Source organism: Epinephelus lanceolatus, chromosome 24, assembly GCF_041903045.1.
Source record: "Epinephelus lanceolatus isolate andai-2023 chromosome 24, ASM4190304v1, whole genome shotgun sequence".
NCBI lineage: Eukaryota > Metazoa > Chordata > Actinopteri > Perciformes > Serranidae > Epinephelus > Epinephelus lanceolatus.
In genome coordinates this window covers 1604868-1619098 of record NC_135757.1, presented here as the reverse complement: position 1 = coordinate 1619098, position 14231 = coordinate 1604868, and the positions used below count along the sequence as shown (strand labels likewise).

Genomic DNA, 14231 nt, shown 5'->3' with positions numbered 1-14231 from the left:
ATGCTCAATCGGCCTAAAACCGCCCCCGCCACCGAAGTGCCGATGGTGCAGGATACACCGCAAAAACTAGGGCGACAGACGCTCACCGATGGTCCGACTTTGACCGACAGCCAATAGTGTTTCACATTTTAAGTAGGCTAATCTTAAAGAATTTATCATGGGGGCTGCGTGTAAAGTACTGTATACTGATCACACCATGAAACAAATTTGGAATGAATGAGGGAATAACTATTAGTTAAATGACAGACTCGAATTGTTTTGGTGTCAGTATGAGATTACTGGGACCATTTAATAGCTCTTTGTCAGATTTTAGCTACTGCTGCTGTGTACGCTCATGCTAACTGAGCAGAGAGAGCAGGAAGAGAGCAGCTCACAGACACAGTCCTTCAGCAGCTTCACACTGCAGCAACAGCTGGGAAACAAAATGTCAGTAGTTTCTGAATCTGAAATGTAAGCATTTGGTGTCATGATGACTTCTCTCAAAAAGACATGGAGGCAATGATCCAACATTTGAGCAACTGTAACAGGATTTCTCCTTAAGAGACCAGTTCAAATTGCCAGAATTCCTGTTCATACCTTCGTGGTTAAGGAGACTCTCATCACTCCTTTCCTCCTCAGAAAGCAGAAAGAGCAAAACCATGTTGAAATTTTTCTGATCATGGCAAAAAAAAGCTTTCTGAACACTTTGCCAAAATGTTAGTGTACCTCGGATTGGTTTGAGTAACTTTTATCCATCACCACCAATGCTCTGAAGAGAATCCTGGTTTGTCAACATCTCTGACAAACCAAAAATCGTTTGTGATAAAAGCACCAAATTTGGCAGATGTGTTGACAAATATATTTAGAACAAATCTGGATACTGGGGCATCAGAAACTCGCCCCCTGGTGGCCAGAGCAGGCAATTGAATCCTACCTGCCCATGGACCCATCCCCTTAACACAATATAACAACATTTAACAATGTTCAGTGATCATACTTAACTATTACACTGTAACAGTTTGAACATATGATATCTAACTAGTGCAGCCATCTGCAACAATGTGGAACCTTAATAATAGAGCTGTTTTTACAACGAGGCCTTGAATATTATGAGAAAAGAAGAAAAAAGGGAGAAAAACATTCACAGATCACAGTGTCACTGTCACTATAATCAGGAGGCCATGAAATTGGTAGTGGAACATATACACATATATACATTAAATGATACACAGTCACTGATATATAAATAGTTCTAAATGAATTTAATGATAGTACATAGTTCCTTCCTGAGATTTCTTCCTCTGATGACGAGCAGGAATAAGATGATAATCCAAATGAAACCTGGGATGATCAACAGCAATGTCACAGTCTGCTCTTCTGTTCCCCTCCACCCCTGTCCTGCTTATTCTCCCTGACCATGTTTGTCAGTTTAATTCCCCAGACCTGCCATTTTACATCCAGCCACCAGATGTCCCCAGACTTTCTTCCTGGCCCCATATCCTCACCTGTTGAACAGGTTCCAGTTTCTAGTTCCAGTAGTTCCAGTCAAAGTATCTAAATAAAGTTACGGTAGTTGTAGTCAAAGTATCTAAATGTAGTTACAGTAGTTACAGTCAAAGTATGTAAATGTAGTTACGGTGGTTACAGTCAAATTGTGTAAATGTAGTTACAGTAGTTACAGTCAAAGTATGTAAATGTAGTTACAGTAGTTACAGTCAAATTGTGTAAATGTAGTTACAGTAGTTACAGTCAAAGTATGTAAATGTAGTTACGGTAGTTACAGTCAAAGTGTCTAAATGTAGTTGCAGTAGTTACAGTCAAAGTATGTAAATGTAGTTACAGTAGCTATGGTCAAAGTATGATTGTTACAGTAAAATGTGTTTTCCTATTGGATGTGATGCTTTTGGCTGAATATTCCTGCTGCATTAATGTGTGTGTGTCATTTTCCTGCTGTAGATGTTTAAGGTTGACCTCATTTGAACTCCTTTATATCCTGTTGGGTAGTTTAATCTACAGCAATGCATCATGGTCTATAAGATCACCATGTGTTTGTCCGGTGTGAACCACGCATCTGTAAAAAGTTTGTGACGAGGACTTTTCCAGCTGATCCAAGAGGGTTTTTAAAGAGTTTATTTATCAACACATAAAGGAAGACTTCATTCTTCAGTTTATCACAAACATTCAGCATCAGCACGAGATTCGTGGTTTTCACTGGACAGAAAGGGGAAGGAAAGGAACTTAAGCTGTCATATGATGTGACTCATGTTTAACAGTCACGAGCCTCTTTGACAGCTGACCGTTTAAATTTTTAAAGTTCCTCTTTGAGTGTTGTGTTGCAGCTTCTTTCTCCATCTGAACCTCCAGCTGAAGGTAATGTACCATATTTGAAATGTCTGACTCATTATCACAAGCTGTTGTTAGCTTAGTTCCACAAGAAACAGTTGAAATTGAATTGAATTAGAGCCACTGTGAAGTCACTGAGTGAATGCAGACTGACATTTCAACCCCTGAGCATATTTTGATTGTGCACCCTTCCACTATTTAACTTTCTTTAAACTCTTAGCTCCTTGTTCTTGACTTTTTTTATATGCAAATTTAATAGCCTTCATAAACCTATGAGCTAGTGCCTGTGGTAACCCCATTGAGCTGATTCTGAAATTAGGACAGCCAAATTCCATATGTACTGATGAAAATATCATTTTAGAAATGCTTGCTTGCCTATAAATGTAAGCTCGTCAGATTTAGAATGTTTATTTTTAATTTTAATAATATTTTTGGACCAGAAGAAGATGTCCTAACTGACCCAGGGAGGTTTAATTTTGGGAAAATTAACTCCTTGTGCATTTTACAAATTTGTGCTCTTCATATTTGGGTTAAATTGTTAGCAGACGGTGGATCTGAATGTTACTGGGAAAACAAATAGTGGAAATATTGTTTTGACTTGATATTCTAATGACAAAGTCAGATTGTAATGTATCCCATTTATAATGTACACAAGATATCGACCTGAGGAGGTTTAGAATGCACTGATTTAATGAAGATACTTTAGACATTAAGGAAATTTTGAGTCGTGATAACAAATAATACAAAATGAATATAAAACATGTTTTAAAGCATCATTTTATTCATTGATATGAGTTGACTATTCATTTTTTTTCCCCGTTAAAGTTTTTTGGGGGGAGTTTTTCCTTATCCAATATGAGGGTCCAAAGGACAGAGGGATGTCGTATGCTGTAAAGCCCTCTGAGGCAAATTGTGATTTGTGATATTGGGTATTATACTGTAAATACAATTGAAAAATGAATAACTAATCTCAAGTTTTTGTTGAGGTCTATTTAGACCATTTCTTGTCCTTTTTACTGTTAGATGCTTTCTTCATGAACATAAGTCTCAACATAATTTATGAGCACCGTTAGAGTAGAAATCCCCCATTACAATTACAATTTTCTGAACATAATTGGGTGCTGAACAGTTGAATAATATTATAATCATAATGATATCTTATAATATATACAGCTACTTATATTTCTAAATTAATCATTAAATAATGATGATTATAACTGTGATGACTCTAAACATTAAGAAACTAAACTGTAGTGTTTTCATGTGTCTCTCTGCAGCCTGTCTCCTGGTGTGTCTCATCTTTCTTACATGGAAAGGTTTGTTTTTTCTTCATTAATCTGTCTGCAGATACATAATCAGGTGTCGATGATTAGTCATATGATCGTTATTTGATCATCACGTGGTTTGAGAAAGTAGTCACTGAGCTCCCCCTGGTGGTCTCTTGTATTTATAGCTGTTTCTACTGCAGACAGCCCAGTTTTATGAAAAGACCATCTTTCCAGCAGTGAAATACTTCTTTAATAACCACACACAGTTGAGCAGATGACACACAGCTGTACATGGCCGTGTCTCCTGATGACACAGGGCCAATTGATGCCCTTTTTAACTGTATTTTAGATATCAAGTCATGGATGGCAGTGAATTTCCTGCAGCTCAACCAGGACAAAACACAGGTCTTAGTTTTTGGTCCTGAAGGCAAGAGAGAGAAACTTTTAGCAAAACTACAAGATTTTAAACCTTCACAATGTGTGAAGAACCTGGGCGTCATTTTTGACTCTGAGCTTAGTTTTATTGCACACATCAAAAATGTAACAAAGACAGGTTTTTATCATCTTAAGAATATAGCCAGAGTCCGCCTGTTTCTCTCTCAGGCTAACACGGAGGTGCTGATGCATGCTTTTATCTCTTGTTGTTTAGACTATTGTAATGCCCTGCTCTCTGGTCTTCCCAAAAAGACCATCTCTAACCTGCAGCTACTCCAAAACTCAGCCACACGAGTGCTGACGAGGACCAGAGGGCGGGCGCACATTACAGCAGTTTTAAAATGGCTGCATTGGCTCCCCGTGTGTTTCAGGATGGATTTTAATGTTCTTTTATTAGTTTTTAAATGTCTTAACGGTCTTGGGCCATCTTATTTATCTGACCTGCTTTTATCATATCAACCCTGGCGGACCCTGAGGTCCTCCGGCACCGGCCTTTTAATCATTCCAAGAGTTAGAACTCAAACCCACGGGGAGGCTGCATTCAGCCATTATGGCCCTCACTTATGGAACAGCCTGCCAGAGAGCATCAGGACTGCAGAGACTGTTGATGTTTTTAAAAGGAGGCTCAAGACTCACCTTTTTAATTTGGCTTTTAACTGATTTCTTCTACTCTTCTTTTATTATATTTTATTTATTTATTAATGTCTAATGTTCTTAATGATGTAGGTTTAAATCCTTATGCATGTTATCATTATTCTATCTCATAGCTGTTTTTATCCTACCCTATTGTCTTCTAGTCTTTTAGTTGTTAGCTCCAGTGTTTCCTCATGGGGGGCCTCCACACTGGGAGGTGTGTCCGGTCTGCCCGCGGGGACGTCGTCCTGGAGATCCCTCAGGCCCGGAGGACTGGGGGGCTCTGCACCATGTGTGGAGTCCACCCCGGTCTATCTGGGTCGGGGTGGTCTCTGTGGCCGTCGGCTGTGGCGCCTCTCAGTGTGGATGAGCTCCCCATAGGTGGTTTTTCCTCACCTGGTGCCTCAGTGCCCTGTGTGTGTGTGTGTGTGTGTGTGTGTGTGTGTGTGTGTCTGTGTGTGTGTGTGTCTGTGTGTGTGTGTCTGTGTGTTTGTGTGTGGGTCTGTGTCTGTGTGTTTGTGTGTGTGTGTGTGTGTGTGTGTGTGTGTGTGTGTGTCTGTGTGTTTGTGTGTGTGTGTGTGTGTGTGTGTGTGTGTGTCTGTGTGTGTGTGTGTCTGTGTGTGTGTGTCTGTGTGTTTGTGTGTGGGTCTGTGTCTGTGTGTTTGTGTGTGTGTGTGTGTGTGTGTGTGTGTCTGTGTGTGTCTGCGTATGTGTGTGTGTGTGTGTGTGTGTGTGTGTCTGTGTCTGTGTGTTTGTGTGTGTCTGTATGAGTGTGTGTCTGTGTCTGTGTGTTTGTGTGTGTGTCTGTGTGAGTGTGTGTCTCTGTGTGTGTGTGTCTGTGTGTGTGTGTGTGTGTGTGTGTGTTTAAAAAGTCACATTTGTGGTAAAGTTGTGGTGATTGGATGAATTTGAGTTCAGTGTTGTGATGGCAACCTCCTGGAGGAAGTGATCAATGAACAGATGATAGATGAATAACTGCAGCTGTATTGTGTCTTCTTCTCTCCATCAGATTCCTGTGAACTCACCATCGACACAAACACAGTAAACAGACGCCTCAAACTGTCTGACAACAACAGGAAGGTGACACGTGTGGAGGAGGTTCAGTCATATCCTGATCATCCAGACAGATTTGACTGGTGGTGTCTTCAGCTGCTGTGTAGAACTGGTCTGACTGGTCGCTGTTACTGGGAGGTCGAGTGGAGAGGAGGGGTTTATATATCAGTGAGTTACAGAGGAATCAGCAGGAGAGGAGACAGTGATGACTGTGTGTTTGGAATGAATCATCAGTCCTGGAGTCTGTTCTGCTCTGATGATGGTTACTATGTCAGGCACAATGACAGAGGAACACAGCTCTCCTCCTCCTCCTCCTCCTCCTCCTCCTCCTCCTCTGGTAGAGTAGCAGTGTATGTGGACTGTCCAGCTGGCACTCTGTCCTTCTTCAGAGTCTCCTCTGACACACTGATCCACCTCCACACCTTCAACACCACATTCACTGAACCTCTTTATCCTGGGTTTGGGCTGTGGTTGTTTGAGTCATCAGTGCGTTTGTGTTCTCTGTAGGAGTGAGAGTCTCCTCCTGTTAGAGAAACCTTCTCACTGCTGAACACATCAGTTGAGTGTGTACAGGATGTCACACAGCTGATGTTAGTTCTGTCCCACCATGTGTCCCTGGTTAGATTCTGGTGGGGGACCTTTGCTTTATGTCCCACCCCTCTCTGTCTCTCTCTGTGTCCATGTTTGCTGTCTGCAGCCCCGACATATCTGTAAAGGCAACATGTAAATGATGGATGATCAAATCAATCATTGTTTATGACACTGAACTTCTGAACACATTGTCCCTGACTGTGTGTGAATAAAGACTTTATACTGCTGACTCATCGTTTGTTGTGTCTCACTGATGTCAAACTTTACAAACTTCAGACTGACTCTACTTTTTCTACTGAGTCTGATAAAACAAGGTGACCAGCTTCATTTATTTGTTGTTTTACAGCACAATGAAATGTGTGCTGTAGCTCCTTCACACACACACACACACACACACACACACACACACACACACACACACAAAGCATATATACACACATTTTCATTCCATAATATATGCAGTTACTTATATAGAAATGATCATTATGGATGGTTTGTTAAATGTGTTTAAAACTCATTTCAGCTCTAAGTTTGACTTTTCTCTGTCTAATGCGTCTTCTCTGTCTTTATGTCTCTCTTGTGTTTTGTGACGGCTCCTCTGCTTGGTGCTCTTTGCTGCTGTGGAGCTTTCTGTCTCCAGGGCTGCCGACCTGTTTGGAGGGTCATCAGCAGCAGGAGTCACACCTGGGCCAGGTTCAAAGATGGACATCACCCTCTTGATCAAAGGTCAGTGTAGCGATTACCCCTCCGGTCCCCCTCGGACGGAAAACGTCCTTTTCAGTCATTTTTCACTTTTTATTTTTTGATAACTTTGGCTGTGTTCATGCATATAGCATGACATTTGGTCACAAACCTTATTTTTGGTGATATTTTTGAAATTTTAAAGCCGCTCCTAAATCAGGCCTAAAATACACAAATGGCAACCTTTTATGACACCTCGCCTCTCGGACCAAAAACGTCCCCATTGAAACCCATTAAAATGACATTTTTTGATTCCCCTTCTATTTACATAAAAAAAACAAAGAATGGTTAAAAAAGAAACAAAAAAACAGATGGGGCCAATTTCCATTTTTGGGGCCCTGCTGTCTTTTCAATGCAATTCCTGGTTTGGCCACTTGAAGCACTATAGGCCCCTAACAGGGAGGGCAAATGCAGAGTAGATCAAAAAATGGATGTGACAGTGTGGTCTGTATAAAGATATTGCAATATTAGTTTGTGTGTGTGTGTGTATGTGTGTATGTGTGTGTGTGTGTGTACATGGACTCAAAATACACAATGTCAAATCCCTATGTGAAAATATATCTAAATGTAAAACCATAAATTCTGTATTTGTTCATCACATCGTCGTGGCAACTTAGAAACGTGATGATAGTAGTCATGCATTCCAGAGTTAAGGGATCAAAATGGAAGTTTTTACTTAAATCCAGCCAATCTGGAAATCCACCTGTAAAAAAAAAAAAAAAAAAGATAATTAAAAAATGTTTTTCTTCCTTTACCTCTGGAGGCACCGCCCGTAGTTTTTCGACTAATGGAAGTGCAGGGGCCTCGGGGATCACTCACCCCTTCACTTCCGGCGGTGTCCCCAGGAAGTGAAGTGAATATATGTATATGATGTTTGTAAAGTCTATAAACACAATGATTGAACAAACGTTACTATTTCTGTGTGCACATTTTGTAATTAATAACATGGTTATCGTAGATTAGCTGGGCTAACCGTTAGCTGTTAGCCGTTAGTGGCGTCTGTAATAACTCAGTAACTCAATAAACAGTTCGTGAAAAAACATTTTTTTCCAGCGGATATCTTAGTTACAACATGATTGAGCTAGCAAAGCAGTTTTGTGTTGCTATGTGTGGTATTTATTCAGTTTTGGGAAATCATGATGTCTAGAAAGCATCAGTGGCTGCAGCTGACAGGGACAGCTAACAGCAGCAGCAAAGCTAACATCAGGACGTCATTTGTTAAAAGCCTCCCGTTGTCAGATACGACATAAAACTACTCCAGTTAGCTCAATCATGTTGGAACTAAGACATCTGCTTGAAAAAATATTTTTTTCACATTGACGAGACGGCGTTTTGGGTGGAGCGGTCGCCATGGACGCGGAGCTTGCTGTTTCTGTAGGTACACATTTCCTGGGGACACCTGCACATCTCGGCCCCGCCCCCTCCATTGTGATTGGCTAAAGTTCAGCATCGTTCAAACTCAAAGCCCTGCCCTTTATTTAAAATAAATGCTACGTTAGTGTTGATATGGATGTCTGGAGGCTGTGGCTGTATAGATACTACAAAAATATTGTGTGTCTGTGTGTGTGTGTGTGTGTGTGTGTAATTGTGTAGCTAAAAATTGCAAATTATGAGCTGCAGGTTGCTGCAAGGTTATATTACTGTTTTCTCCATCTCTCTCTCTCTCTCTCTCTCTCTCTCTCTCTCTCTCTGTCATATCATTTGTCACATCATGTAAACAAACCTCATAGGCCTATCAGTCGTGAACTCCAGATCAAAGCATTCCTACGTTTGTAATATTACTTTTTAAAAGAGAAAAAACACATTTTATATTGTGATATTTACTGGAAATGACATACAATACAGTGAACTCCCCCAAGCCAGCTGCCACCTATGTTGTTTTTTATAGTGAAATAAGGAGGCATCATGAAAATAACTCCTTGGTTCAACTTGACGAATCAGCCGTTCCTCGTCCACTGCGATGCTTTCAAAGCGAGCAACAGGTAGCCTATAAATAGAAACAGGCCCTCCAGAGGAAGTTCAGCTCTAAATGACTCAGCGCATCAATTGCAGCCAGATAGGACGCCTCTTTCATCGCTTCAAATCCAAAATGTTGCCATATTGGTGCAGTTTTAGTGTTCTTGAGAGACTAACTCTGCCATGTGTCCTCACATCGCCCCCAAAGACACATGAGGGTATTTGTGAACAAGCACAGCGTGCACCATGATGTCCTTCACGTTGCCCTGACTGGCTCACAGCCCGTCAGACACTGTTGTCTCCATTCATTTGTTTATAAACAAACATTATTTTGTGTTACTCTGGTTGTGGTAATGCTTATTACTAATGCAATACATGTTGGATTCAGCTCTGTTACGCCGTCAGCACAGTTTGATGATGTAGGCTACTTTTAAATTTGCCAGAACGTGCCATAATGACAAATGTGGGTTCAGCTGGTTGACATGAATTCAAACCTGTTTAAGCTCGTACACCTGACCGGCAAAACTGTAAATCCACCAACTCTACTGCTTACGGCACCCCACATTTATTATAGATTCCCCCAGACATGCTTTCAAAGGCAGATGATGTTGCTTTTGCATTTCAGGAGAGACTGAAGTTCCTGTCAGTGTGTTTATGATGTGACAAACTTTAGAACAGACTATTCTATCAGGGCTGTGTCTATAAAACTGCAGTACAGAAAACAGACCGTATCTCCACTGTACTCTCTTTATCCTGCCATTCATTTATTTTCTCTGTAAATTCCTTCAGGAAAATCAAGACTGAAGATGAGCTATGATTTGATACGACTTCTGGAAGCATCTTACTTTTTACTCTATGCATTAACTGTGCAGTTTTACAGTCCACCAAATGTCTACATTTGAGAGCACATAGGTTCATGAATAATATGGTTCATGATGATCAGTTTACAATTCTTAGAGCTCTCCTCTGTGACATGCTCTATGTGTAGAGGACGGTCAGTTATGCTGCAGTGTGAGCAAACTGAAATAATTACTGCAGATACTCAGCTGTGCTTCATTAGAGATGATACGGTGCACATACCTGGTGATGACCAGAGGATTTTGACTGACTGCAGAAGCAAAAGCAAAACATAAGTTGTTTTTTGTTGCTGTAGTGATTTTGGAGAGGTCTGAGGTGTCTCGTGACGAGCTGGTCTGAGCAGACTGAAACACAAGTGAACATAACGTGTGCTTGGACGGTACCTGCTCTGCCTCCAGCAGCAGCCGGCTGATAGAACGTACAGTAATAAATGTACCTGTGAGTCACAAGAACATCACTGATGCTTCCATGGACACGTTACTCCAACTGGTCTCCGCCAAGCTCTCCATTCACACTGTGAGGTACGTGAGCATACATTTATGAAGACATCATAGGCTAACACAGATCATTAATAACCTTAGATTAGTTCAAAGAAGACCGTAAGACATATTATTCTGTCTCTGCTTTGGTGTTTTTCAGACTCTTTAAGAACAACATTGTGGACAGAACATCTGTAAACAAACACAAGCAGATTGAAATGTGGTGAACCAGTCGTCAGCGTGCTGGTACTGTGCTCATCAGGTAATCGCTGTTTTATGTTTTATATTTATTTCTTGTCCTGAAAGTACTGTAGATTAATTTCTTATGGTGTTCATATTTGTGGTTGACACCATGTGATAATTCTCCCCACATCAGATTGTTCTGTTGGGATCATGACTTCATTATTTTTGTATTGTGGCAAAACAAGCAGACAGAATTTATCATTTTGGGAAAAATTATTTTTAATTTGGATCCAGACCAGTACTATTCTGAAGTACTGTAAAAATGGACAGCTGTAAATATACTAAAAAATACTTGATATAAAAGAGTCAAATGCCTGTAACCACATTATTTCATTGAGTTATGTATGTCTGATTTACATTTATTACAGTCATGTTAGAGAGTATACGAATTAAAAATAAATAAAACCACTTATCTAATTTAAATATTAATTATAATATAACAATAATAACATAATTTATTTTACATTAAATTAAGAACATTGATAGCCAACTAATTAATTCAGTTGCTTAAAATAAACTATCACTTGAGAACTCTGATTGATAATTAAAAAGAATAATTATTACCAAAATGACCATATCAGTGGTAAAGATTGAATGATTTTGGGGTTCTAAACAAAGTAGTTTGTGATTCATTCATTCTTGTGCAAAATTAAACAGACAGCGAGTATGATCCTAAAAAACATTGACTGAAAAGAAAGCACACAAAAACAAAGACATAATATAGAGAAAAGCGGCAATTCTGAGGTTCAAGCCAGCACAGACCTTTAAAAGTTGAATGCTGGGTAGGATCAAGATCTTTGACAATTTAGCGTGCCTGCATTAGACATAAACAAAAGGTTTTATGATCATCAGAGAGACAGTCATTTACTTACATCCAAATCTTTACTGGGCCACGCTCTTCTTAAGAAACACAGTTGCTTCCGATTGGTCAACAGCAGGAACATTTTGGGGACCTGTTTTAATGGCTGAGTTAAAAAAAACCACAGAGTTTGATGATGTGTGAACAAACCCTTTTTCAAAATAATTTAACACATGTGGTTCATCATTATTATTCAACATACCCTGCAACTTTTGTAATAATGTGACAATCAGTTTCCGATTTCTAGTCTGATGTTATCCCACAGACATTTTTATTTATTTATTTTGTGCATTTGTGTTGCCCCCTAGTGGTCAATTCAAACCAAACTTTCAGGATGTGTTTCTGGTACCTCTTACAGCATTACTTGAGAGGTTTGTGATGATTGGCTCAAAGGTTGTGGAGTTTTGAGCTAAGCCACGCCTCCTCTAAAGTTTATTGGTCATTGAAAACAAAATATATAGATATCAATAACAGTTCTCACATCATTCTGCTGATTTCAGGTATATTGTCAAATATTTTGGTGACATTTGGTTGAAAATAAGACGAAACAGAAACGTTGTGCGTACAGTACAAATTACAACAACATGTTGAATATCAGTGCAGGCTAACTGTTAAACTGATCTGAACACTATTTAAAACATGTGATTTCTAGTATGGGAAGAATGTCTGTGCTCACATTTGAATGTAGACTTTTGAAGATAGAGATTTATATTCCATATTCTTAAAAATGTAGTGTGACGGACTTCTGAATCGACTACAAGTTGCAGCATGGCAAAGTTTTGTTTTAATTCAGTGGATGTGCTGAAAAATTTCAGCTCTGTGGGACACACTGGTGATTTATTATGATTTATTGAAGTATGGAATGTGAAATGTCTTGAAATTTAGATTTATTGTAATAAGCCACACCCCCTTTACACAATAATCTCCAAAATGTATGCATCCACTGAGACGTGTCCCTTACTGATGCAAACCGAATTTCGTACAAATCTCTCGAGCTGATTACGAGATAAAAAAGTTTTTGCATGTGTAGCACCCCCTTGTGGTCAGTATGAATAAACCTTTTGGGGTGTGATTCACGTACATTTGTGTACAGGTCCTGTAAGTTTTGTGATGATTGGTGTAACGGTTAAGGAGTAAATGTCATTGATGAGCTGAGCCACGCCCCCTCTAAAGTTCATTGGTCAATATCATCAAAACACAATGACATATCAAAAAGCTGTTGGTCACTTGTGATAAGCTTCATCCTACGATGATTCCTAGAGACACTGGTACAAATCAGACCTACGCCTTAGGAGGAGATGTCAAAAGACTGTTTTTCAAAAAATTCAGTGTGGTGGAAAATCATGTCTGTATGATGACCCATCTCTCAGGAATTTGCACAAACATTTCTGAACAATAATAATAAAAATAATAATAATTCAGGGGAAAAAAAACAATAGGGTTTCAGCTCCTCGGGCTTGAACCCCTATTCATTTAAACAAATAAGTATAAAGTGTGTGAGTGTTTATGTTCACTCACTTCTATATACTTATTTGTTTAATTGAATAGGGGTTCAACCAGAAAACTAGAAGAAGATGACTGAAATTTGTGGTCGGTAGAAAAATAATAGAACAATGGAAATGTTCGAAGTGTTCACTGGGTTCCCTCTTTGAGTATAGTTATGTTGAAAGCCAAATTAAATGAGTACATGTGTGTTTTTATGATATATAAAGGTGCTGGGTTAGTAAATGGGATGATTCTTTGTAAGTAAGGTTCTGTCTGTGTGAAGTGTTAGTCAACTAATATTAACTTTGCTTAAGCAAAGCCAACTACCCAATAACCTAACTACAAAGAGAGCACAACATTAAAACAAACAAAAAACATCAAATAAATATATGTCCACATGCACTGACAAAAGTTACCAGTCTTGCTTAGCCTGGACTGTTGTACTTGTGCTATGGCCAGTTGTAACGTTACCAGTCTATGCTTTGTTGAATTGCTTCGTTGTGTTGCTTGTTAGCCAGCGGTCTTCCATCGTAGATTAGCCTGGCTTAGAAGAATTGTGGTCTTTGTGGTGTTGTTCTCTGATGATGTCAGTCAGAGGAAATTGTTCTCTCTGTGTGGTTTAACAGAGTTAGCAGCTCAGTGGTCCTCGGCCCAGTTGGCCCGTTCAGTAGTCCATCCATGATTCTGGGAAACATGGTGGGAAAAAAGTCAAATGACATGTCAAAGAAGATTCACATGAGATAAACATCCTGTATTTATCATGTCAAATGCAGTATTTTACCAGGACCATAGAATCATAGGAGTCATTCTCAGGGACTCATAATGAAGGAAACAAAAGAAACATGTTTTGTCATTTGTAACGGTGAAGAGTGACTCTTTAGACATAAACATGTTGAAATATGGTCAGTGAGAAAATATAAATAAACACAAATGTCAGTGGTGATGGATAATAGTTGTTGTGGAAGACGTTGAGCCTGAAGACACATTTATAACTCCAGGATGACGTGTGTTTTTAGATTGTAGTCCTGTTTTGAGTTTGTGTTTTCTGGTCCAATAGGGACATCTTGTGGACTTCAGAGGACACTACCAACATTGAGCGTTATTGTTCATGTAGGGTGTATCCTTGAAGACAAATACTGTTTAATCTTGAGGCACCATTTAGATTTGGAATGAGGGACTTGCTTCTTGTTTGCTAATAATCATATTGTCACGGTCTGTCCCTCCTCTCCAGTCACATTTCTACATCTCCAAAACAAATGTCTGCCATTCTCTTTCCATCCACCAGATGGCCTCAGAGTTTCACTCCTT

The 14231-nt window shown here is 39.5% G+C and overlaps 1 protein-coding gene across 1 annotated transcript; it reads left to right on the top strand.

The window, feature by feature from the left end:
• LOC144461963 (neoverrucotoxin subunit beta-like) lies at positions 1 to 6531 on the top strand. Its single transcript, XM_078166012.1, has 3 exons — positions 1 to 91; positions 3600 to 3638; positions 5668 to 6531. Exons 1-3 carry the CDS (start codon positions 1 to 3, stop codon positions 6216 to 6218), a joined length of 681 nt encoding a protein of 226 aa, XP_078022138.1. The 3' UTR covers positions 6219 to 6531.
• Positions 6532 to 14231: the final 7700 nt, after the last annotated feature.